The sequence below is a fragment of the Phalacrocorax aristotelis genome, chromosome 17 (assembly GCF_949628215.1).
Source record: "Phalacrocorax aristotelis chromosome 17, bGulAri2.1, whole genome shotgun sequence".
NCBI classification, from domain to species: Eukaryota; Metazoa; Chordata; class Aves; order Suliformes; family Phalacrocoracidae; genus Phalacrocorax; species Phalacrocorax aristotelis.
This window is the reverse complement of record NC_134292.1, coordinates 463,147-486,751: the sequence shown is the minus strand read 5'-3', so window position 1 is coordinate 486,751 and position 23,605 is coordinate 463,147. Positions and strand designations below refer to the sequence as shown.

The 23,605-nt window shown below is 47.3% G+C and overlaps 1 protein-coding gene and 1 pseudogene across 6 annotated transcripts; one reads left to right on the top strand and one right to left on the bottom strand.

Moving 5' to 3' along the window:
- Positions 1-605: 605 nt before the first annotated feature.
- DPP7 (dipeptidyl peptidase 7) lies at positions 606-23,531 on the bottom strand. Of its 6 annotated transcripts, none has more exons than XM_075112107.1 (14): positions 23,201-23,363; positions 22,838-22,951; positions 19,941-20,063; positions 18,858-18,997; positions 17,975-18,138; positions 17,114-17,249; positions 14,149-14,230; positions 12,259-12,425; positions 10,999-11,059; positions 2,986-3,104; positions 2,747-2,903; positions 2,371-2,435; positions 1,475-1,545; positions 606-1,062 (listed from the first exon to the last, which is right to left on the bottom strand). In XM_075112107.1, exons 1-14 carry the CDS (start codon positions 23,271-23,273, stop codon positions 1,056-1,058), a joined length of 1,479 nt encoding a protein of 492 aa, XP_074968208.1. In that variant the 5' UTR covers positions 23,274-23,363; the 3' UTR covers positions 606-1,055. The 6 variants fall into 6 exon arrangements, with proteins under 6 accessions (XP_074968208.1, XP_074968203.1, XP_074968204.1 ...); XM_075112102.1 differs by having other exon boundaries at positions 606-1,019; XM_075112103.1 differs by having other exon boundaries at positions 606-939.
- LOC142065691 (kelch-like protein 9) lies at positions 3,779-10,257 on the top strand (annotated as a pseudogene).
- Positions 23,532-23,605: the final 74 nt, after the last annotated feature.

The following is a 23,605-nucleotide window of genomic DNA, read 5'->3' as shown; positions in this document are numbered from 1 at the left end:
TTATTGGTGTATAGGAATTCCAGTAGGTAAGAACCCACCTGTTTATGTGCAAAGATGAGTTTACTCCACCTTGGAAGATGAGAAGTATCCTTTTCTATCTTCTTTGGTTATGCTACCAAGCCATGAAATTGTATCACACACTTCAATAAACTTGTAGTTTATTTTAAAAATGTCTGAAGATGTCTCAAGTGCGAATGTGCTTTACTGATCACTAATATGCAGCTCCTGAGTGATGGCAGTAGACACTGGGATTCCTTTGTGTAAATCTCCAGGTCAGCTGGACATCTCTTGTGCAAGTTAAAACAAAAAACCAAAAAAACCAAACCCACAGCACTGGATGAGGCTGTCAGAGTCTTATTTATGTAACTGGTCACTAGTGGAGTCTCCTGTGAACCTGTGTAAGGAATGAGCCTACCTCTGCTTTTCCACTAGTCATAGTTACTTTTTGTCTAAAAATAATTCAGCTTCAACCCTAAGGTGCCTCCTACAACCATGCTGTTCAGTACAGTGATGATTCTTGGGCCTTCCAGGCAAGCTTTTATAAGATTTCCACCATTTGAAATGCCTCCTCATTCTGAGGAGGTGAGCAGGAAACCCACACAATATGGTTTTGATGTCAGGCATTTGGCCTTTTGCTTTTATTTTGATGCTTGATTAGGGGCAGGTGGGACACTTCAGAAAGGTGAATTTCCACTGTCACGACAGAAGAGAGAACACTTTCTCAAACAGCACAGGCACAGCTCAGCAGGCTACTGTCTTTCTGTATCCTGGTGGCAGCCTCGCCAGAGGCTGTGCATTCACAGCCGCCTGCCAGATGAAGCTGCCAAGTGCTTCTCCCATGCTCTTTCCATCCCTGCAGATTTCACCCAGCCATTGATGATGCTCCCTTCAAGCCTGCGCACCTCTGTGACGGATGGGGGGTCTGCTGGGTTGTGTCCTCTAGAGAAGGCAGAGCAGTGTGAGCTAGTTGGTGGGCAGCAGCTCTTTGCCTCTTGCCCAAGGAAAGCCAAGCCAGGGAACTGAAGGACAGAGATTATCTGTTTTGTACTTCATATTTATGCCCTGCAAAACAAGTGGGAGGCAGGCTTGAGAGCCCTGAGCTCTCCCTTACAGCAGTGGCTGCTGCCGTCTCTGCTTTGGGCCTGAAGGCTGGTGGCTAATGCCAAGAGATGCCAGACTACTTCCTGTGACCAATCACTACAGGCTATCACACACTTGTACCAGTCCCCGTGCAAGGGCATGTTCTAATGGAAGTGCGTGAGCTTAGTGCCAAGGTCTGCACAGCCCAGCTTTCCTGAAGGCTGTAAGAGCCCTGTACTGGGGAAGAGGATTGCTCTTCCACAGTTCTGCAGCAACAGGCTGGTATCCAGCCCTCCTGAAGTAAAGTATCTCCTGGTTCTCAGACTGTGGCTAGCTAGGATCAAACACCCAGGGCAGTAGGATTTTGTCAGTCAAAGGGGAGTTCAGTACTTACCGGAGATCTAGGTGATGAGCACCTCCTTTAATGGTCAGTGCAATTAGTGAAGGACTGAGGCTGCTATTTATCTGCAAGGAAAAGGAGCAGAGACAAACTCTCATCAAGTTACTGGGCAGAACGGGACATCAGTTCTGAAAACTGGAAGATGAGCTGGAAAGGACTGAGGAAAAGCACTGAAAGGGATCCTTGGTACAGCTGACACTGTGTGCATGGCTAACAGTCCTAATGAGCCAAGTGAAGGCTTCCCCCAGGATGAAAACTGTCAGCCTATTCCAGTACAGGTGGCTTGAACCAAGATGCTCCTTTGGGTCTATGCACCCTAAGCAGCCGGTTCCTCTTGCAGCTGGGCTTGCCAAACCAGCCTAATACCAAGAAACTCCTGCATTACTGTCAGGAGGACAACTACCTCAAAATCCACTTCCAGGTAATTTTTGTTTTTAAATTTTAAAATAGAGCTCTGCCACCACTCTGAAGTTTTGTTGAACCTCAGCCAAAGCATGCCCTGGTTTGAGTCGCTGCTTACAGCAACCACTTGGTCTCACAAAGTGTGCTGAGACTGGAGATGGCAAGGAGCACTCCAGTGGCAGCACTGAGTCCAAGTCTTGACACGGAAGCACAACAGATTGTTGTTCAGACCCCGGCTGTTGGGTAAGGAGGCTCCTGCTGTGTCTGCACTAGTGAAGCCACATTTGCTGCATCAGTGTCCCTGGCTGATGGACACTATTCAATGTGTCCATCATTAATGTCCTGAATGGTTCAGCATAAAACAGCCACTTGCAGAAACTCAAATGGGCTAAAGATGAATTGCCAGTGCTGCTTTGAAAGGGAGAGGAGGTGGTGTATCACCTAAAAGCTGTTCTCTGTGCTTGGTGCGCAGGAGTACACATGCTTACCCCACCTCCAGCCCATGGGTCCAAGTCTCCATTTGAAAAAATGATGTTGCTTGCACTTTTCAGGTCTGAAATTCAGAGAGAGATGACATTTGAAAGGCTGCCTTCCTGCCCGTTTACCCACTGCATTTGGCTAATGCAGCAAACATGGCCAATAACAGAGAATACAGGAGAATAAAACACGTTCTTGGCAGTTTTTAGGTTTTCCACTTCTGTCTCAAGGAGTTACAGAAGGGTCTGCTTGGCTCAAGTCAGCACAAGGTTTCTGCCAGGACTCGTTAATGTGCTGTGCCTGTCCCTACAGAGCTCAGGGGGGCGGATGGGGACAGGCAGACAACTACAGGGTAATCCAAAGGGATGAGCAGCCAGCACAGCGCACCTCCTCCCCAGAAGTTTGTCTGCAGCCAGTGTGCTCGTGGCCTCACATGCCACTTGCTCTGACAGTACTGCTCTCGCATGGCTTCCGTGAAGGGCATCTCAGGGAACATGTCAGTCACGTTGTTGCTGTTGAAAGTTAAGTTGATCTCAGTGCAAACCTAAGAGAGGCACAAGAGCTGTCATGGGGTGGGGGATAACCAGGGCAGCAGCTGAAACCTGTTGATGTCTCCAACATCTTACCTGGTAGTCCCAGGCCTCAGCATCCGAGCCAATGCCGCAGCCCGTGGGGTCAGCGCAGGACTGGTACAGCTGGTATAAGTCGTAACACTGTGCCGAGCCAGAGGAGTTGTAAAACACCCCTGCCAGGAGGGAACACAGCACAAAGCCAACCTGTCAGTACCTCTCTGTTGTCTCACCCACTGCCTCCTGCATGAGTCTCACAGCCAAGCCCAAGCAGAGGGGTAGCTATCTCAGCTGGGCAAGTGTGTAAGGCTGGGACAGAGCTAGTGGGGTCTGCACCAGTGTTAGGTTACAATCCCAACTTCATTCCAAAGCTTTCACATGGTCTCAAGCCTGGCTGCATGATGACCTTTGCTTCTGCTGTATCCACAGGGTAGAAGAGGATCCCAAATGCTCACTGCTGCTCTGCTTGTGCCAAAAGCCAAGTTACTGGCTCACTAGTCCTTGGGAGAGCCCTAGCCCCCAATCGTTAACAACAAACCCAGGAGCAGGGTGTATATGGGCCATTAGTTGAATGCTTCAAACTGAACAGGGCATAACTGCTGAGACCTGCCCACCCCTTCCCTGAAAGTAGCTGTTTGAATGCATCAAATTGAGTCACAGGGCCAAGGGTGGCACATCGCAGACAGGACTTTGTTTGACTGTTGTTCAAGAAGGGAAAGACAGCATGTGCAGGCTTGCCCAGATGAAAGAGCACCTGACCAAGCGGCCCAGCGAAGCATAGCTGTCGTGCTGCCAAAGAATGAGCTACTTTTTGTGTGTATGGGTCGTTACCAGATAGTAAGGAGGAGGAATGCAGCTATGCTGGTGACTGTCTGCTGCTGCCCATGTCACAGCCCACAGGCAAAACCCACAAACCCTCTGCGCCTACAAAGCACCAGCCAGAGGCCCCTGAGGGAGGCTGCTGCAGCTACTGCCTTTTGGATGGCTCTGTGGCACGGGTAGCACAGCCTCAGCTCCCTCGACACATGAAACCACTAGTTCAGCTGCAGAAGACCGCCCTGGAGATACACTGAGTGTGTGCGGTGAAGAGTCCTGGGGCTGCTCCAGGGCTACGCACCTTTCAGAGCAATGCTGCTCAGCTCGCAGGCCAGCACGGCAAGGCTCGTGTCAGACACCTACCCGGCAAAACTCATGGAAGGGCTTGGCAGGCTTCGCTCACAGAGCACGCTCTGCGATGTGACACTGGAGGCAGAAGGGGTTTGCTTTCCAGCCCACAAGATCATTTTAGCATCAGCAAGTAATTACTGCAAGATCCTGTTTGTTGGAAACTTGACAAGAGCAGGGAGCCTGGATGGTAACGTCCAGCTGAAAGCTGTCAGTGCTGCTGGGCTGAGGAATGTTCTCAACTTCATTTACTCCAACAAGCTAGACCTCTCATTACAGAATATCGAGGAGACCTTCAAAGCTGCAGAAACCCTCCTGGTTCGGGAGGTGATCAAGATGTGTTTTCGCTTTCTGGAAGGTTGTTTGAACTGTGAGAACTGCATGGATGTTCTTAACATTGCTAAAAAACTTGGCCCACTGGAGCTGAGACAGAAAGCCATGTGCTACATAGGGCAGCACTACAAACAGATCCTGGTTGATCCTCAGTGCTTGAAAGACCTGGACTTAGGAACCCTTTGTGAAATTTTACACAGGACTGATTCTGAGGGATGCAGCAAGCTGGAGCTGTTCAGAGCTGCTGTGAGCTGGCTGCAGCATGACTGCACACGTCTGAAAGATGCAGCAGATATTTTAAGGAGCATAAGATTTCCTCTCATTCCTGTAAGGGATCTGCAGAGATACATCCAGGAAATGCCTCTTATGAGGCTGGATTCAGGCTGCCACAGATACCTACAGGAGGCTCTAAATTACCACTCCCAGCTGTATGCTCAGCCAGTCCTGCAGACCCAGAGCACGAGCCTCTGCTCCAGTTCCACCATGCTGCTTGTCGCTGGTGGTAGAACTGCGGACAACTGCGTGTGCAGAGAGATCTGGGCTGCAGACCAGAGCTGCAGCACCTGGCACAAGGTTGGGGACCTCTGCGTGCCAGTGTACAACCACTGCATTGCCATCATCAATGACTTCCTCTTTGTCATTGGGGGACAGTGCAAATTTGATCCCATGGGAAAGCATCCATCAAATGAGGTAAGACACAAGAAAATTTTAGCCTTGAGAAAATGGCTGGGTAAGGGAGGGATGGAGGGAGTCATTCCTCTTGCCCACCACAGATCACCCACCTCTACACATTTCTTAGTGCTCTGTGCAGTACTGAAAGCCCTTGGGAATACGGCTTCCAAATTCTCTGGGAAACAATCAGGTCTTGCCCTGGTCTCACCTTGCTCCTACTGTAAATTGTCATCCTAATCTGTACACAATTTCCACAGTGCAGGTTCAGCCAGGTCCGTGTCAGTCAATGAAGCAGTCTCATGAATGCTACCCCCATCCCCATTGTTGGTGCTATGGGACTCAGGCTTGGGAGGCATGGGTAAAGCCTACCACTTCACTTGAGAACTGCTCCTTCCTTGGTTTTGCCCTTGAAAGGCAAATTTGCTTTGGCTCCCAGGACCTTCCACCTCTGCCTGGAGAGTAAAAGGACTTGTGCAGGATTTTATGGTTTCTTAGATTGCTTCACTGATCTTCCCAGAAAGAACAGCATATTCTTCTTTCCCATCCTCCCAGGGGGCTTATTTCAGCATTGCACTTAGCTCAGCAGTGCCCCTGCAAACAGCAACTCTCTTCTACTGCCCTGAAGGCAGGAAGCAGCAGGGCCGTGGCACTGGCTGTCAGGCTACAGCCCAAAAAACCCAGCGCTCACTGCATGTGGTTCTGCAAATACTGCCCTTGCTCAGTGACCTGGGCTTTCTAATGGGGACTGACCAAATAAGCTTGGGGAGGTGTTTACTACTGAATGTGAGTGGAAGCTGAGCCTTAGCAGAGGTGCTGTGCCCCTGTGGTGATGCCACCAAGGACGAGGGAAGGGGAAGCCACTCCTGCCTTCTCCTAGGCAAGAGCAGTGGGCAAAGCTCAGCTGCCCTCTTCACTACACACTCAAACAGTAGCAAAGATGCAAAATGTGCCTGTTTAATTCTCACTGAAACAGTTTTCAGCTGACACATGCTAGCTGGTGGTTGAAACAATATTATTTCATTAAGCCAATGTTTCACCTCCTGCTTGCTGCAAGTTGAGAGCACAACCTGTTCCCAGACCCCCAGAGAAAGGCCACAGCTGAGTCTCCTGTCCCATTGGGGAGGTACTGCTGTATCAGGAGGCTAGTACTGGAAGTTGAGCCTGTCCAGGTCAGAATATAAAACCTTCCTCAGCCCAGGAAAAATGTGTATCAGTTCTTGAAGCCACAGGAGATGCAAGCCAGCCACCTGCCTTCTGCTAACCATCACCTGTCTGCTGTACCTAGGTTTTCCGATTTGATCCCCGCAACACTTCCTGGCTCCAGGTCGCCAGCATGCTGGAGAGGCGGACACGCTTCCACGCAGATGTACTGTCTGATCGCATCTTCGTCGTGGGTGGTGGGACACTGCTGGGGTCCCTCACCCGAACCGTGGAATTGTACCAGCCTGCTGACAACAAGTGGGAGTTTGCAGCTCCTTTCCCCATACCTATTGCTGATCATGCAGGCACAACCCACAGGGGAATCCTCTATATTTCAGGTGATAGAGCTAGTAGAAAGCAGCATATTTTCATACAGTTTCACTGATTTTTTGCTGGCATCTTAATGTCACAGTCTAAGCCTGCACCCACACCAACACCACCCACAGCTCCAGTGTTCCTGCCCAGCCTCACTGCCCTCCTGAAGGGCAAGAATTATTTTCTTTCCAAGACATTCAAGGTGACATCATTTGCTTGTAATCCACAGCCCTGCTCGCCTTTGACCTTGCATTCCTGGCTAAATCCCAAAACTTGGCTGTCCAAAAAGGTAAACCAGGAGCAAGCTGCCGTAGTGTTGGGGATGGGATTAAACCCTGGTGTTAATCTAAATGGAAGATGTGGGACTAACCCTACAAGGCTGCTTTGTTAATCTGTACAAAAAGAAGTATAATTCAGTATCTTACACTCGTACCCACTGAGTCTGTACAGCTGTTGCCCTACAAGGGATCCTCAGCCATGGCGCAGGGTGTTTAACAATAAAGCAGCACGGGTTTAGACACTTCAGGAAATTGTTGTTGTAGTATCTTTAGCTTTTGTAGCTACTAATTTGGACTTTAAAGTTAATCTTCGGTTTGTCCTAGGAAAAGCACGGTGTTGCCTGTGCTACTCCCTTCGCAGTTAAAAGTCCCAGGCTATTGTGCCATCGCTGTAGGCTCCCTGCTTTGTAAACCAGTTATGGTCAGCTGGGATCACAGTACTGATCCAGTCCAGGTTAACTTCAATTGCACGGTTGCAAGGAAGGGCAATTTTCTGCGATGGACTGTACACCCAAGTCCCCAGGGGCAGAGAAGGCAGTACATGGGCTGCCCTACTCAGCTGTGTACCCCACCAACAGCAGGGCTCCTGCACTGGCAGCACAGATGCTGGGAAAGGAAGGATAATGGCTCAGCTGGGGGAATGGCTGAGGTACAAGTTCAAGTCCCTGGTTTGACTCAGCTAACCCATGGCCTCTGTTGGTCTCAATTCCTACTAGAGAGAAAGGACAAAATCGCCTCAGAGAGCTTCAACCATAGTGATCTAGACTGGATAACACTATATCCCTTGATATAAGCTATAGAATTCTATTTCCTTCTAAATAGTGAGGTAACTTCAAATTTGATTTGGCCAGCCTACAGCCAAGCAAACTGAAAAATTAAAACCATTACTTTGGTACAAGATTTAAACACAAGTTCCACTCAGACAAAGGGTCCATGCACAGAAAGCATCAAAACCCAGGTCAGCTGGGGCTTATGGCCAATTGATAATATCATCTTCCTTGTTTGCAAAGACTCTCTGCAGGCTGGAATGCAACAGGCAGGCAGCTGGAGGCATTAACTCTTCCCATAGCAGCATCTTCCTTCTGCAAGGAGCTTTTCATAATGCACCCCTGAAATACACAAGTGAGTGCCTAGTACAGAGAAAAAGTTGACAACAGCACTGGCAGACTGGCTCTGACTTTCTGTTGAAGATCCAAAGTTTAAAGAGCTTTCTTTCAGTCCACCATTCTGTGACTGTGTGGGCTGGAAGCAGATTCCCTAAAGCTGTTCCTGGTTACCCTTGAAATACCCCATGAGCTTTATTCAAAAATCTTCTGTGGAAACTCTTTATAGAAAGAGCTGTAACTGGTTAGTTATTTTTTTTTCTCTTTAAAATACCTAAGAAGCTCATGTTTTAAATTTCATACTGCATCAGCTCTGCAGAATGGTGTGAAATTTTAAACCAGAGCTTCATAAGTATTTTAAAGGAAGAAAATCAGCTCTGCTGATGTTTGCAGAAGGTTTGCTGAATTTCAGACAGGATGATGGATAGATTTTCAAGACTTCTGCTTTCCTTCTAGGGGGCTTCTCTGGCGGTAAAACCTTACGAGACACTTACAGCTACATCCCTCGCCTCCGTCGCTGGATTGGCAACAGTGCCATGGCTTTTACCCGCTGTGATCATGGGATGGCAACAGTCAGGGACAGGATCTTTTGCATTGGAGGAAGGACACTAAAAGGAGTAAGTTAACTTGCTCTTATAATCCCAAATCTGACCCAAAATGGTGTCTGTGTATTGCTAGGCTGTGACTGTTTCATTCCAACAGGTTGACCAGTAACTTCATTATTTTTGGTCTCTTAGCAGACTGGCCTGCCATTATAGTCATGTGCATTGGAAGCTGCTCTGTTGTCACACTCTATTTGCTAGAGTACAAAGGCTGTTTAAAGCATTTTTTCAACTAGAGAAAACATATGGTAGAGGCACAGCTTGCTAACACAGGAAAACCTAAGTGTAAGACTGGTCACGCACCTGCCCCAAACACAGTGACCACCTGATTTTCCTTGTTCGAGCTGAGAGTGGTGAAACACTGGCAGATAGGAAGAGGAATGGACTGCAGTGAGGACACTAGCTGAGATTTTAGGAAAGATGGGATCAAGTCCTGGAATGCAAATGAAGTCTCTTCAAACCTGGATTTCCCACCTCTGAAAGAGGAGGGAACCACTGCCCAGCATTCTGGGAAGAGATCTGACAGGGACTGAAAGTCTCACTCTAGGAGCATCCCATTCCCTGAAGCCAAGAGAACTGAGTTTTCAAAGATCATTCACCAATTCCATTTGAAAGTGTAAAGACCTGGGGCCTGGCCCCATTTTACCGTGATGGGTACAGTTTCTTTTGAAGGGATGCAGGCATCTTAGAGTACTTAATTGCTCACTGAGGAGGAAGGGATAGAAATCTATAAAGAGAAATTGTACACCAAGGCTGACATAAAATTCCTCAAGATGACACTTAATTATTGTCCACAATTCAATGCAATATAGCTCTCTTTAGATTATTTCCTTCGTAACATGTTAAATGTCTGGGCTATGCCAGTTCCAGCAGGTCCTTGTGGCACCTTGCTCAGCTCACGCCTCTGATTTTCCAAGAACAAAACTCCTTTAAAGCCATGCCATTCTGGCATTTTATTCAGTTCCTTTTGAGGCTCTGATTGCTAAATGTGGATCGAAAATCTGGCACCTTGAGCCCCATGGTATTCAAATAGATGTTGAGACACTGGTTTCCTTTATCATGAACCTGGCGAGCCTGACAGGACAGTAATGCCCACTCGAGGTGTGATGTGATGGGTGAGTGTTGGTATGGTTCTTTGCAGGCAGAGGAATGGATTCACGTCAACGAGTCGGAGTATTATTGTCCTGTAAGCAATCAGTGGACAACACTAATGCTATGCCCGTTCAGCTGCTGCCAGTTCAGCATCACAGCCCATGAGTCTACGCTCTACCTTGCAGGAGGTGCATCGCTGCAGCACATGCAGAAAGAAGACAGTGTTTTCCTGTACAACACAGAGGGGCAGGTATGGAAGAAAGCCAGTCCCCTGCCTAAAGCTCTGGTGGATCATGCCTGTTGCATGATTAAACTGTCTCAAGTGAATGCAGCTGGTGAGATGCAGAGAGGGACAAAGTGCCCCCCTGTGAGAAGGAGGAAGAAATCTGCCCTCAGCTTGTTCAACACAAAGAAACAAGAGTAACATTCTGCCTCAGGAAAGAAGTAGGATGTGACTAGATCAAGGAGATCTGACAGGGTTTGCCAAGACATAAGTATTTTCTAGTTGCCAGCCAAACATCTGTAGCAGTGATTTGGAATTGGTACACTTCTGACTTGGTGCTATCATGATGGCATGCATAATTTGCAAAAAAAATGATTAGTTCCTAATCCTACTAAGCTGATTTACACCCATAAGAATTCCTTATATAAATTTTTTGTCATTCAGAACCTGTTTTTCTGAATAATAACCAATGCAGAACTTTTTAATAAGCAACTTGAGAGATTTTTATGAGGGTCTTCAAAAGAGCTTTGAATTCTGTCTCTAATAATTTCCTTACAAACACTGCTTGCTGACAAATTAACTACTCACAGAGATAAATACACACAATGTATTTAAGACTGTCTTCCACTGGATTAAGACTGTAAGGCACTGTGATGACAACCTTGCCCTCAACAAAGAGACCAGAAAACTTCCTTCAGCGAACGTGCACTGAACCTATGACTCCTTGAGCCAGAATATGGGTAAACTTTTCTAAAAGAACCAAGTACCTTAGAAGTCTACATCTCACAGTCAGTCAACAGGTGAAGGGACTGCAATGGCTGAAAAACCTGACAAGTTTTTCAGTTTGTTTGTTTTATCATCATTTATCAGTTTGTATCATAAGTTTGGAAAGGTGACAGAATGAACCCATGGCCCACCATGGGACAATCCATCTGATAGAGCCAATATGGGGTAAAGCGTCCCAGTGGGAGATCGGAGTCATACCAGGTCCCATGATACACGACACACAAAATGCAACAGCTCTACTTACAGGTGCTTCTAGAAAACAGGGCATTAAATAAAAGATCAAACTGATATTATTAACTCACCAACAAGAGCAGCAAGGCCTTGAATTGGGTCTGTGTGGGCAAGGATTTGTTCACAGCCAACCTGGACGAGACACATTACAGGCAAATTGCAGACACGATAGGTAACAGCCTCTGCTCTGTGGAAGGGCTAAGCTGGAAGATTCATTAGAATTATCAACATTTTATGGTTCAGCAGCTTTCTACAGGCCTAATGCAATAGGTTTTTTGGTTTTTTTTTTCCTCCCTTCTAGCAACAAAATACACAGAAACAAGGAGACTGGGCTAGGACAAACAGTTCCTTTACCAAGTGAAGCAGCTGTGCAGAGGCCACAAGTATACACAATAGCTCCTTCCTCCTACAATCAGAATATTTTAACGCCCTTCTCAAGCAGGAGTAGAATAATTATTTCCATTTAACAGGTTGTTAAACAGACCCTAGGAGGGAACTGGATGCCCAGTGGAGCCAGAGACAGCATCTCCTGAGCGCCAGTGCAGTGTAGCCTGTCTAACCTCTTGCACAGTATGCATTTTGCTCCAGGTAGGACTCGAATGATAAATGCCACAAGGCCAGAGGCAAATAAAGTCCCGTTGGAGTGGTGTGCTGGAGTGCAGCAGAGAACAGCAGCACAAGGCTGACAGCACACCAGGCAAAACCAAGAACTGCAACAGCAACTAGTGATCTGGGATCAAAGCTGGGACCTTTCAAAAGCAGCTGGTGTCCGAGAAGTCTTTGGAACCCCCTGAGAACCAGGCCCCTTTCCCACACTTTGCCATCTCCAACTCTCTTGAAAGTTTACAGGTTTTCCAGTCTCCACAGCAGCAGGCTTTTCTCTGCATTATGCTCTGAGGTGTGTCATCTTCCTGGGCAATACTTAGAAAGGAGCCTGATTTTTAGATCTCCATCCATACCCACAAAGCAAATATATCTATGAAAGTGTTTTGAAGTGGGCTACAACAAAACTACCCTTTCTTTTTTAAAAGGTACACATTTTCAGTGTTCAAAAGCTCAAGTCAACAAGCCTGCACAAGCCTTTGTGTCTAAGGTAAAGGCACAGCAGGGTAGGAGTGGCTCCAGCAAACCCTCCCCACCATCACAGAGAAGTTTAAAATGTGTAGATTTACTGTCAGAGTGGAAGGGCTGAAATATCCACCGCTACCTCCCTCTGTCACCATCACTAATGGTATGTGCTTGATGGTGTGCCAAGCTGTGCAGTGCCCTGCGCTCTGGTCACTGAGGTGCACATCGGAAACCACTACTCTCACCTGGGTTCTGGTACTCACCTTCACTGGATTGGCAGGAAGGTGACCCATGAAATCGGTTTTGTAAGGGTAGTCCATCATGGCCATCATGGTGAAGGCATTTCTAGCAAACCCAAAAAGCTGGTAAACATCCTCCTTGTTAGAGATCTTATTGCATGTGGCCATTTTGCTGCTGATCTCATTGTAGGCTGCAGAAGGAAGGAAAATGAAAGGCACAACCTTCAGCAGAGGAAAATAATACCAGGCTTCAGCATCTTGTTCCACTCAGGAGTAAGGAGATACTGTAACAGACAGATGAGGTTTCTAGTGGTGAGGACACATTATATCTAAATTTACACACACACGGATGTTCAGGCACAAGCTTCCTGTGCAGCTTCATGACCCCACATAGCCTATAGCCTGCACTCTGCCCCTCGCGTGGCCACCGACACCTCTCGGAAGAGCCCAGGGGAATCAGCACCCACTAAGAATGAGTCCCAGCTGGCACAGTGAGAAGAGCAGCTTGGTACGAGCTCATTCTTGCCAGTGCCCTTCCTGGCTGCCTCTTCCTCCCCCCCACAGGCTCCCTTTCAGGGTCTGCTGTGCCCTGCAGGGCAGTCTCCCCAGGCAAGCTCTTACGCAGGAGTGTAGGGTACAGCATTCAGGTCCCAGGGTGACTCAACAGCTGGAAGAACTGTCAGGGAAAAAAACAAAACAAAAAAGAGCTCCTTGGGAGCTAGGTGCATTTGCAGTAAGAATTGCCAACGAGAATAGCCCTCACAAAGTCACAGACAACTCCTGAGATGTGCCTTCAAACTTCAGTTTGATGCAGAGAGGTCAGCTGGAGTCAGGAAATCCATCTCTGCAGAGATTCCTTTAAGATTCACTCATATACCTTTGCATTTCTGCTGGAGAAAGCTGCTCCCATCATTTTCATCCTCCGCATTCTGGAGTCATAGTTCCTGCCTGTCCCTATCATACACTACAAGCTGCCCGCTGGAGCCCAGCTGTCTTTACTTGGAAACCCAAGGCCTGGGACCTGCCTCTGGATACTCATTTTAGAGCCTAGGCCTTAAATACGACCACCTTATCCACTCTGCTGCAGAAGGTGTGGCCCCAGGCAGACCTTGAGGACCTTGGCTATTTAACAGTAACCTTTTTCCTGCTGTGACACAAAGCTAAATGGGGGTTTGGACCCCTGGGTCCTCTGGGCAATTCCAGGATTAGCTCCTGCAGCAAGGCAGTGACACAGCCCTTGACATGCGGTACCACAGTCCAAGCCAAGCCTTGAGACAGACCAAGAACCCACCACAGCTGTTCCAACACCACACAGGGCTCCCAGGAGATGCTGCATCAGCCCATGATATCTGCTCTGGCCTACTTAGGAGACATTGCTGTGATCTTCACCAGTCTCTATCCTTGGCTTCACCTAACTGTCCGAGGCTGGAGATGAAAGAGATGTCAATGGCTGCTTCAAGACCTAGATTGCCTTCCAGATATTTCTCAGATATGTCCAGTGAGCTGAGCCACACAGCTGTCATACCCATCTGAACAGTTCTCAATAGTGTGGGTGTTCAGGACAAGTATCTGGTGAAACATGAGGCTTTACCAGCATAAAATGCAGGTGCTTTGCACCTGCAGACGTTTTTGCACTTTGGTGCAGAAAAGACAGTTTCAGTAACACTGCGCAAGCCCCCACATAGATGCTTTCATTTTGGTGTTGGTTACTAATTTTAATGCTGACTGAAACTGTTCATTAAATCAAAAATCAGTTGTACAAGGAGAAAGAGGTAGCCAGGTAGGCATTTGCATTCATTTAGCTGAGCCAACTGAAGACCTAGCTGAGGTAAAACTGAATTAACTTTTTTTCCATGTGGCTGCGAATGCCTGCTGGCTGCCCTTGAGAAGCCGTCTGCAGGGCTAAATCCTTACCTCCACTCAGGCACAGATCCTTAATCTGCTGGAAGGCTTTGCGGACAGCTGTGACACAGCCTGGGCTTGACTTCTGAAAATTCTGACGGGATAGAAAAGACATGGGATTACGGTTGCACAGAGGAGATACATGTGGAGGCTGCACTAGGAAGAACTGCCAGAAGTACCAGGAGATGACAGCGGTCACTGACCAGAACCTCATCTGCATCTCTAAGAGCAGCGACACCAGTGCTTCTGCCTTGTTCTCCAGACAATCAGCATGTCCCAGCAGAAGCCAACAGCCTGCACAGCTCAGGCCAAGCAGCAACTGTTTCACTAGATCTCAGTGCGATGAGCTGTTAGACAACATTCTTTGCACTAGATCTCAGTGCGACGAGCTGTTAGACAACATTCTTTGCACTTAGTGGAACCTTTAGAATGAATATGAAGCAGCGAGAGGAGACACATGCCTTGGTATGTGAAGCAGATGCCAGGCTCAAAAGTTTTTTACAGAATACAGTCCTTCCAACTGCACTTTGTCTATGAGAAGGAGTCATGGAGAAGTCAGTTATGCATGGTGGGCAGAGCACTGTTTTAGGAACCAAGAACCTGCTTTTTTTAAGCCTTCCAGCAACCTGCCAGACAACCCAGAAGGCCAAGTCCTTTTTCTTGGGAAAAACATTACTGATCCTGAAAAAGCTCTTTAAGGTATGTTTGAAGAGCTGTGACTGGTTATGCTGGTGTAACAATTTGTTTTTGTCACTGAAGGCTCTAGCAACCCAAACGGTTTCTCTCTTCTGTCACCTTGTAAGGCAGTTTGAAATCTGCTGGCAACCAGTGCTAATAATAAGAATTATTAGGGCTCTTTTAAGGTCCCTTTACCCTGCTAAAGCAATGGTTAAGTAACCACAAATCACTAGCTGTGCATTTTTCTTACAAAGACACAGCCTTGCCTAAAAAGATTTGGGCCCTTTCTTTTATTCATAACTCTGCCTTTATCTGATAGTTAGGCTTGGGGAAATCACTGTGGAGATTTCCACAATTTACCTGGGCATCCCTTTAGGGGTTCCAAATCTCCTTCTGGATGTGGTAATTGATCTTCATCTACTAATGGCTCTAGTTGGAGTGTGGGAATGGATTGGCCTGGGACAGAGGAGGAGGTCTGCTCTGGCTGCCATGACAGCTGAGCTCCCCACTAAGCAATGAAGGACTGCTGTAGTGCATTGCCTAACACGCTAAGGAACCACCCCCCATTCTAGTTCTCCCCTCCCAGACCCTTACTGACAGGAACAATTCAGCAGAAGCAGAGAGGAGGCATTACAGCGATTCCAAAGAAAGCTGTTCCCCCTCCAGGCTACCAACTTTACTCTTTTGAATCACACCTAATTCAGATGTCTAACCTGATCTGAAGTTGATGGCCTGAACAGCCCCTGCAGCAGTAACTTTAGAGGAAGCATGCATGCAGGTTTGTGTGTAGTATTCACGCAGTGGCTTTCTGCCCAGCTGCAGGCAGGGCAGTTGGCATATATAGCCAGTCTTATGCAAATGCCTTATGCATAATCAACTTTCTGCCCTTTGCTTGCTTCCCCTGTGAGGTGGAAGTTTATGAAGTGAGCTGGAAAAGCTCAGTGGAAGTCACAGGGAAAGCTGCTTTGAGACAATGGACTCTGACTCATGTGAAGAGAGAGCCCCTGCAATAATTCATGAAAGGTTTGTGCCTTCCTTAGTATTACCAGCTCTCAGGGGTGTTTGCGCACCAAGAAGAGCAACTGAATTCAGATTTTGGGTGTACAGATTGCTTTTATGCAAACATGAAGGTAGAAGGAATTACTTTGAAAACAACACAAAGTACTTGCTTAGGATCTCAGCCCAGAGGTTGGCTTACTGCTGCAGAGAATATATTTTAAAATTCATTGGAAAGTTTTTTCACATGAAAAGGTCAAAGCCCTGATTTCAGAGGTGTGTAATGACTCACAGCATATTCACAGCTGAAGCAAAACAGAGCTACCAGCTGAGCAGGCCTTCTGAGAAGGCATTGGCTTCAACCAGGGAAGAATTCCTACTGCAGTGCCCATTAGATGACTTTTTTGTTCAAAATGTATAATTTTAAGAGATGTCTTTTATTCTCTTATAGAGTTTGAAATGCTATTGTGTTTATTTTCATATGACAGTCTCTTCTTTATGCTGACTGGTAATGCGATCTGTCGTGTAAGTCTTTACATTGAAATAAGGTTTTCATATATGTAAATCAGAACAAAAGGACCACAAGTTTCATACACAGGTAGTTCATGCAAAGCCATCCATGTCACCCAGATCTAGAAATTCCTGTTGAAAAAGAGGCAAAACAGACACCATCACAAGATTTCAGTACTAACAGGAGTATGTTTCTTTCCTTATAAACTAAATATAAGTCAGTTCTGAGCAATACCATCTTCTGATGGGTCTTATGTCCTCAAAGTGTGAGAGACATATTTAAATTTTGGTTTTAAGGGAATCCAGGACACCTTGTGTATTTTCAGTCAGTGAAATGACGATTTCCAAGCTCTTCATTGAAACACAACCATCTTGGGACTAAGGAGCTCTGTGAATCACTCACATCAATGCAAAGCACAGTATTTTGGGAGAGAATTTGAAAAATAAATTATCCGAAGGGGGTTCAGCCAGACATAAAGGAAAATTTTCACACTGTAATATGGTCAAGTCACTAGAAATGGGAAAGTGAATACTTAGTGGTACTAAAGGTGCTGGAACTGAGTTATGCTGCTCATCAGGGCCTTTGGGTCATCAGCTGCCACAGCTAAGGCAGTGCTTAGCCATCACATCTGCAGCTGCTGCTTTTCCTTGCAGGATCCCATTTAATTGCATTCCCTGCCCGGCACTGATGCTGTGAAGACAGATGTCTGTTTAAACACATGGAAAAGGAAAAAAAAAAATCCAGCCTTCTTAAAGGCAGAAAATAATGCTCCTGAAAAGAGATGCTACTTACTGCTGTTACATCTCTGAAGAACTGGGTGGGGTCTCCAAGCCCAGCCACAGACAACAGAGGAGCACTGGCAGCTAATGCTCCGGCCACAAGGTTTGGGTATTTCATCCTCATGTAAGCGCTTAGCATTCCTCCATAGCTGCCACAGAAGAGACAAAAGAGTTATTTCCTTTAATGGAAATATATAGTGGAGGCTTAACATAGTAACTCAAAAGTTCAGGCCAGCAGTCACAGGCTTGCCTAACACAAGGCAACAAGAAGCTTATGGATATTTAGTAATGGATGTAAAAAGATCCAGTTATGGTCAATAAGCAGCACACAATGTGTTCTTACTGGCATTTCCCAAATGCTCACACCAACTCCAGTGGGAACATAGCAGCCCAGTTTGCTTCTGCAGCCAAATGTAAATCCTGCCTCAGTATTTAACTCTGCATCATCCTGAGTGTGTCCTGACAGCTTCAGTGCTGAACTAAGTGGGGCTCAAGTGAAGCTGTCACTGTTCAATGGGGGAAGGAGACACATTTTGCATGCATGATTATAAAGACTAGCTAGGCTCTTAGCAAAGGGTGTCCCTGAACACCACAGAATATGTGGTTCTGGCTGACTTGTACATTGAAGATGCCTACAAACATTCAGTCAGTGGTGCTCCTCCAAAGCAATCACAAATCGAGACTAATTCTTGATGGGAGAGCTGATTGAGACCTGGTGATGAGCTCTTGGGAACTCAGACACAGGCATATTTGCTCTCTATCAGGTTACATAGGTTAAAGCTCTGCCTTTAGAACTTGCTTAAGGTCAATGAGAACACCACGACTGTGGCTGGGAAAGGATGCAGAGAAGGGAAGGAGCACATAAAACATTTACCTTCCTCCAAAAGCAATGACAGGGCAGTCTGCCGCACCGTACTGCTGCTTAAGCTCAGTAATTAGCACTGCATAGTCAGCGAGAGCTTGTTCCACAGTAAGCAGACCAGTCTTCCTCAGATGTGTTGACTCAAGTCCAAATGGAAGAGACTTCCCATAGTACCTCTGCAAGGAGAGAGATATGCTGAGGAAACACTGGTGTCAAGGTCTGGGTCTTCTCTGTTCTCACTACTGGGATAAGTGTGCACAAACAGGAAATGATAACAGAGGAAGAGGTGTCCTCTAACTTGTTTGTAACTGAGGAAGTGCCTTTTCACCTGCATCTGATAAACAGAGACCTTCAGGACATATCCTGTAAAGGATGGACAGTCCACAACAAGCTACTTCAGCAGGTGCCAAGTGGGCCCTTAGCATGTGTCTCTCCTGAAATCCCCAACTAGAAAAGGGAACAGGGTAATCTCTTAATGCACAAGTTGTAGAACAGTAGATTTAATAGAGTGGTGTGGGAAAGGTTGGCTTGGGACTTTGTAGGCTAGAGAGATTAAATATTATCCAAGTAAAATAACTCTCTAGTCCAATGTGGGGTTCAAGGCCTGCGGAAACTACTTAAAAAAGCACTGGCCTAAAGCAAATACACTATGGCATAGGTTTTACTGAAACAGTAGCTGTATCCTGGATTGCTGGTAGGCATAGTAAAAAAAAAAAAATCCAGAAGCCATGGTTAAGTAAACAAGAGCTGTTACCATGAACAGAAAGCTTACAGCAGGTATACCTCAGCTTCGCGGCAAGAGATCTTACTATTTTTCTTGTCCTGCAGAAAGCTGAATTCAGCAATATTGAATGGAACAAGACTCTATAGTATGCATAATGACTAAAATACTCACATGCTCAGCAAAAATCACAAGTGCTTGCTGTTCCTCTGCTAACTCAAATATAAAGTCAGAGTTCTGAGCAAAAGTCCAGATGTCACCTTCATTGCCAGTATAGAAAAATATAGGTCCAGATCCTTTCTTCCAGAACTTTTCTGAATGAGACAATTGACAGAAGCAAATTAAAAAAACAAAAAAACACACCAACAAAAACGATGAGCATGAAATGACTCTACTTTTGGTGAGCTTGGGCAGGAGCTTAACAAGGAACAACTCTGTGAACAGGCTGATCCCTGAGACCCCAGCTGGGGAATAAAGGTGTTAGAAAGGCCAGGCTACAGAAATCTCTCATTTGAGTGGGAGTAAATAAGAACTTACACGAGATCAGCACATGGCCTGGAACTTCTATTTCTGCCTGAAAATCCCTAAAATCTCACTTCTGCAAGGCATTTGGAAACAGCTGCCCCCCAAAAGAGCAATTTCCCATTTCTTTACCCTTTTCAGCCCAACTCATCCCCAAACACATGCACAGATCACTTTTCCGACAAAATGGACATTAGACAATCGCCTGTATCTTTCTGCTGCTCCTGCTGTGATGTATAATGTAGAGCCATGCTGTAAATCACATACAGAATGGTTTGGGTTGGAAGGGACCTTCAAAGATCATCAAGTTTAACCTCCCTTCTGTAGGCAGGGACATACTCAACTAGATAAGGCTGCTCAAAGCCCCGTCCAACCTGACTTTGAACACTTCCAGGATGGGGCATCCACAACCTCTCTGGGCAACCTGGTCCAGTATCCCACCATCCTCATAGTAAAAAATTTATTCCTTATGTCCAATCCAAATCCACCCTCTTTCAGTTTAAAGCCCTTGCCCCTTGTCCTGTCACTACAAGCCATGGTAAAAATTCTCTGTCCATCTTTCTTATAAACTTCTTTTATATATTGAAAGGCTGCAATACAGCCTCCCCCAAGCCTTCTCTTCTCCAGGCTGAGCAACTCCAACTCTTGCAGCCTTTCCTCACAGCAGAGGTGTTCCATCCCTCTGATCATTTTTGTGGCCTCCTCTGGACCTGCTCCAATAGGTTCATGTCTCACCAGTGCTGAGGATCCCGGAGCTGGACGCGGTGCTGCAGGGAGTTCTCGTCAGAGGGGAGTAGAGGGGAAGAATTACCTTCCTGCACCTGCTGGCCATGCTGCTGGTGATGCAGCCAGGAGATGCTGATGACGATATGCTGACATATGGTTATATACGTAACACACACATACATAGCTCTCATATGATATATCATATATATAAAATATATGAAGATGGGGTGCTTCATCCTCTGATCTGTTTATACCTGAAGGCAAATTGAGACTGGCAGGACAAGCTGACTCACAATGTCAATAATTGCTTATCTAGCAAACAGTTGCTTTAATGCTTGCTGACTTTAACAAACGTGATTTTAGCTTAGTCTTAAATTGCACAGGAATTAAGAGGAATAATAAGTAGCTTTCTTCAACAACAGACCTCAGACCGTCAGTTAAGCATTGATCTCAACACATTGCTATATCACCCGAAAGGGACCCCCCCAGTAGTGGTTGTCCTACGGACACCACTGCAGCATGTCACATGAGGCTATTTCCATTAACAGAAAGGCCTGAATTTAATTCTTGGCATTCTCAACACAGACTTGCTAAAGCATGATTTGGCTTGGAAATGGGTTTGAAACCTTCCATTAGCCAAACTGCTGCTCTTTGTTAACAAAGAGGCTGATTCTCTCTGCGTTTCATTTACTTTCGGTATCAGATAGGAAACTGAAGTGCTATCTCTACTCTGGCCCTTTTTCTGATACGCTTCATGGCTGCTGGAGTAAACAAACATTCACAGGAGCCAAAACCAAACCATACATGGTGCTTAAGAAAGGTATCGATTTTAAAACTGAAATCCTGGGGAAGTGCCAGTTAGCCTCAAGACAGTCAGATGCCTGGTTGTGAAATAGTCTCCTTCAAGTTCTCACTGATAATCTGAAAAGTCTCATATTGCAAAAGAAACAGTAAAGGGGAAAAGGAACTACTTACAGCAATTTTGAGTAAGAAACTATTTGTAAACCAGCAGAACTACAATGTTAATGTTTTGTTTCTCACAAATATTATTCAGCTCTGCCCAGGACACACAGATAAAACAGAACCCTTCAAAAGGAAAACAAATAAGAGTTATGCAATGCTTTAAACCAGGTCACCCCAAAGTTCTGTTCAAAAAGGGCTGCTTAATTAGTGAAATTTCAGCCTTGGGTGTGCTATCAAAATTCACTAGTGTCCCCATATCTTTGGGCTGAACTGATCCATGAATTCACACTTGGTGAAATGGATATGACTGGGTGCAGGTGCTGAACAAGCTGCAGAGTAACAGGCAATGTGAGGAAGGCAAGATGCTGCATATGCAGCTGCAGATGCGGGCAGTCTGCAAGGCAGCAGCAAGCAGGCACCAGGCTGGGCAGCACTCTGGGCTGGTGCTAGTCACAGCTCCACCTTTGTTCTCTCCCTGCAAATCTCTCCCCAGTTCCTCCAAGCACACAGGACTGAAAAACAATTGATGCTGGTTAACTGGAATTGCTGTCTTTTTAGTCACACACTGTTTAGAAAAGCCTCCTCTCTCTTCCTGTCTGTTGCACAGACGATAGCTCATTATTTGGCTAGAAGGGAAAACAATGCCGGCTCCTTGCTGGAAACCCTCATTGTTCAGCATGGCTTAAGCTATCTGAAGTTGCAGGACTTTAACAAATGGATTTGCACACAAAACACTGACCCAAAAGGAGTTTTTTTTCATTCCTAATAAAAATGGGTACAGAGTGCAAAGTTAGGGTCACTATTTGCTTTTCCTGCTGTGTTCAGAGCACCAAGTTGCACTTGTAAGAGATGCTGCGTACAAGCATAAATTGGGAGAGGAGTGGCTGGAGAGCAACCCTGCAGAATGGGATCTGGGGGTGCTGGTCAACAGAAAGCTCTATAGGAACCAACAGAGTGCCCTGGCAGCTAAGAGGGCAAACCGCATCCTGGGGTTGCCCAAATACAGTATAACCAGCCAGTCAAGAGAGGGGTTTGTCCCGCTGTATTCAGCACTGGTGCAGCCTCACCTCAAATTCTGTGTACAGTTCTGGGCCCCACCATTTGAGAATGATGTGAACGTCCTCGAATGTGTCCCAAAGAGGGCAACAGAGCTGGTGACAGGGCTGGAAAGCATGTCCTCTGAGGAGTGGCTGAGGACTTTGGGCTTGTCTAGTTTGGAGGAAAGCTGGCTAAAGGGCAACCTCATCGCTCTCTGCAGCTTCCTGAGGAAGGGAAGTGGAGAGGGAGGTGCTGATCTCTTCTCCCTGGGATCTGGTGATAGGACGCATGGGAATGGTTCAAAGCTGCATTAGGGAAGGTTTAGACTGGACATTAAAAAGTATTTCTTTACCAAGAGGGTGTTGAAACACTGGAATGGGTTGCCTGGAGAGGCAGTCAATGCCCCAAGCCTGAGGGTGTTTAAGAGGTATTTGGACAATGCCCTTAATAACATGCTTTAACTTTTGGTCAGCCCTGAAGTCATCAGGCAGTTGGACCTGGTGATCATTGTAGGTCCCTTCCAACTGTAATAGTCTATTCTGTTCTATTCTATGGCCCACTGAAGACACATATGCACAGAGCCAGCCCTGGTAAAGCCTAATGCAGCTACTGATCTTACTCTGCAGAGGCCAATCCCACATCTGCATCCTACACCTCATGGTGAGAATGACAAATTGAGGGGAAGGAGAGGAGGATATGGACAATGCCAGAGGAACTGGCTAGCTCACAAAGGGCAGGCACTCAGCTCAAACTGACTCCTGGCTGCTCAGCACAGCTCTCTGCCTCAGAACAGAAGCAGTTAAAGCTTAAGCAGACAGAAATTCTGCCCCAAGTCATTGCAAGGCCCTGCCACAGCCATGTCAGGGCTGGGAGCAGCCTGGCTGCTGCATACCCCCCAGACCTACCTGAGACCAGGTACCGCTGTGGGAAGGTGTCATTGCCACACGTCTCAAAGCTGAAGTGGTCCCGCACCTGCTGGAAGAACCGCTCCTCCAGGCTGGGCCCTGCTGCCTGGGCAGCTGGAGGGGGGACAGTCAGCACAGGGGAAACTGGCAACCGGCGCCGACACGCAGCTCGGCCCAGCCCAGCCCAGCCCCGACGACTGGGGCCCAGGGGATCCCGGGGAGCCCAGTGCTCCCCAGGCTGGCTAGGAGCTCCCGCCCAGGGAGGCTGGGTCGAGATCCCGGCCGGGGCTCAGGGAAGCCGGCTGGGGGGCCCCACCCGCGGCAAGGCCGGCGCGGTTCGGGGCTCCGGCCCGGAACACCCACCGGGAGCGGCGCCGGCCGGCGGCAGCAACAGCGGCGCCAGGAAAAGGAGCAGGAACGGCAGCAGCGTTTCCATGGAAACCACCCAGCTCGCGCCTCCGCTCCGCGCTCACCGGAAAGCCCTCCCGCGCGGGAACCCCAGGCCGCCGGTCACATGATTCCAGCGCGTTCGGTATCACGTGGCGACCTCCCTCACGTGACCCCGAGAACGCCATGCGTACCGAAGCAGTACCATGATGCCTAAGGGGACATTCCCTTGCAGCTATGCACCGCGCACAGCCTGAGGGTGCTTTTGGGGGTGCCGGGGCGGGCCAGGCCCCGCCTCCTGGGCCCCGCCTCCTAGGGCCCCGCGGGGTCTCGGGACTGGAGAGTCGGGGCAGGTCTAGGGATGCTGAGTCAGGGTAGGGG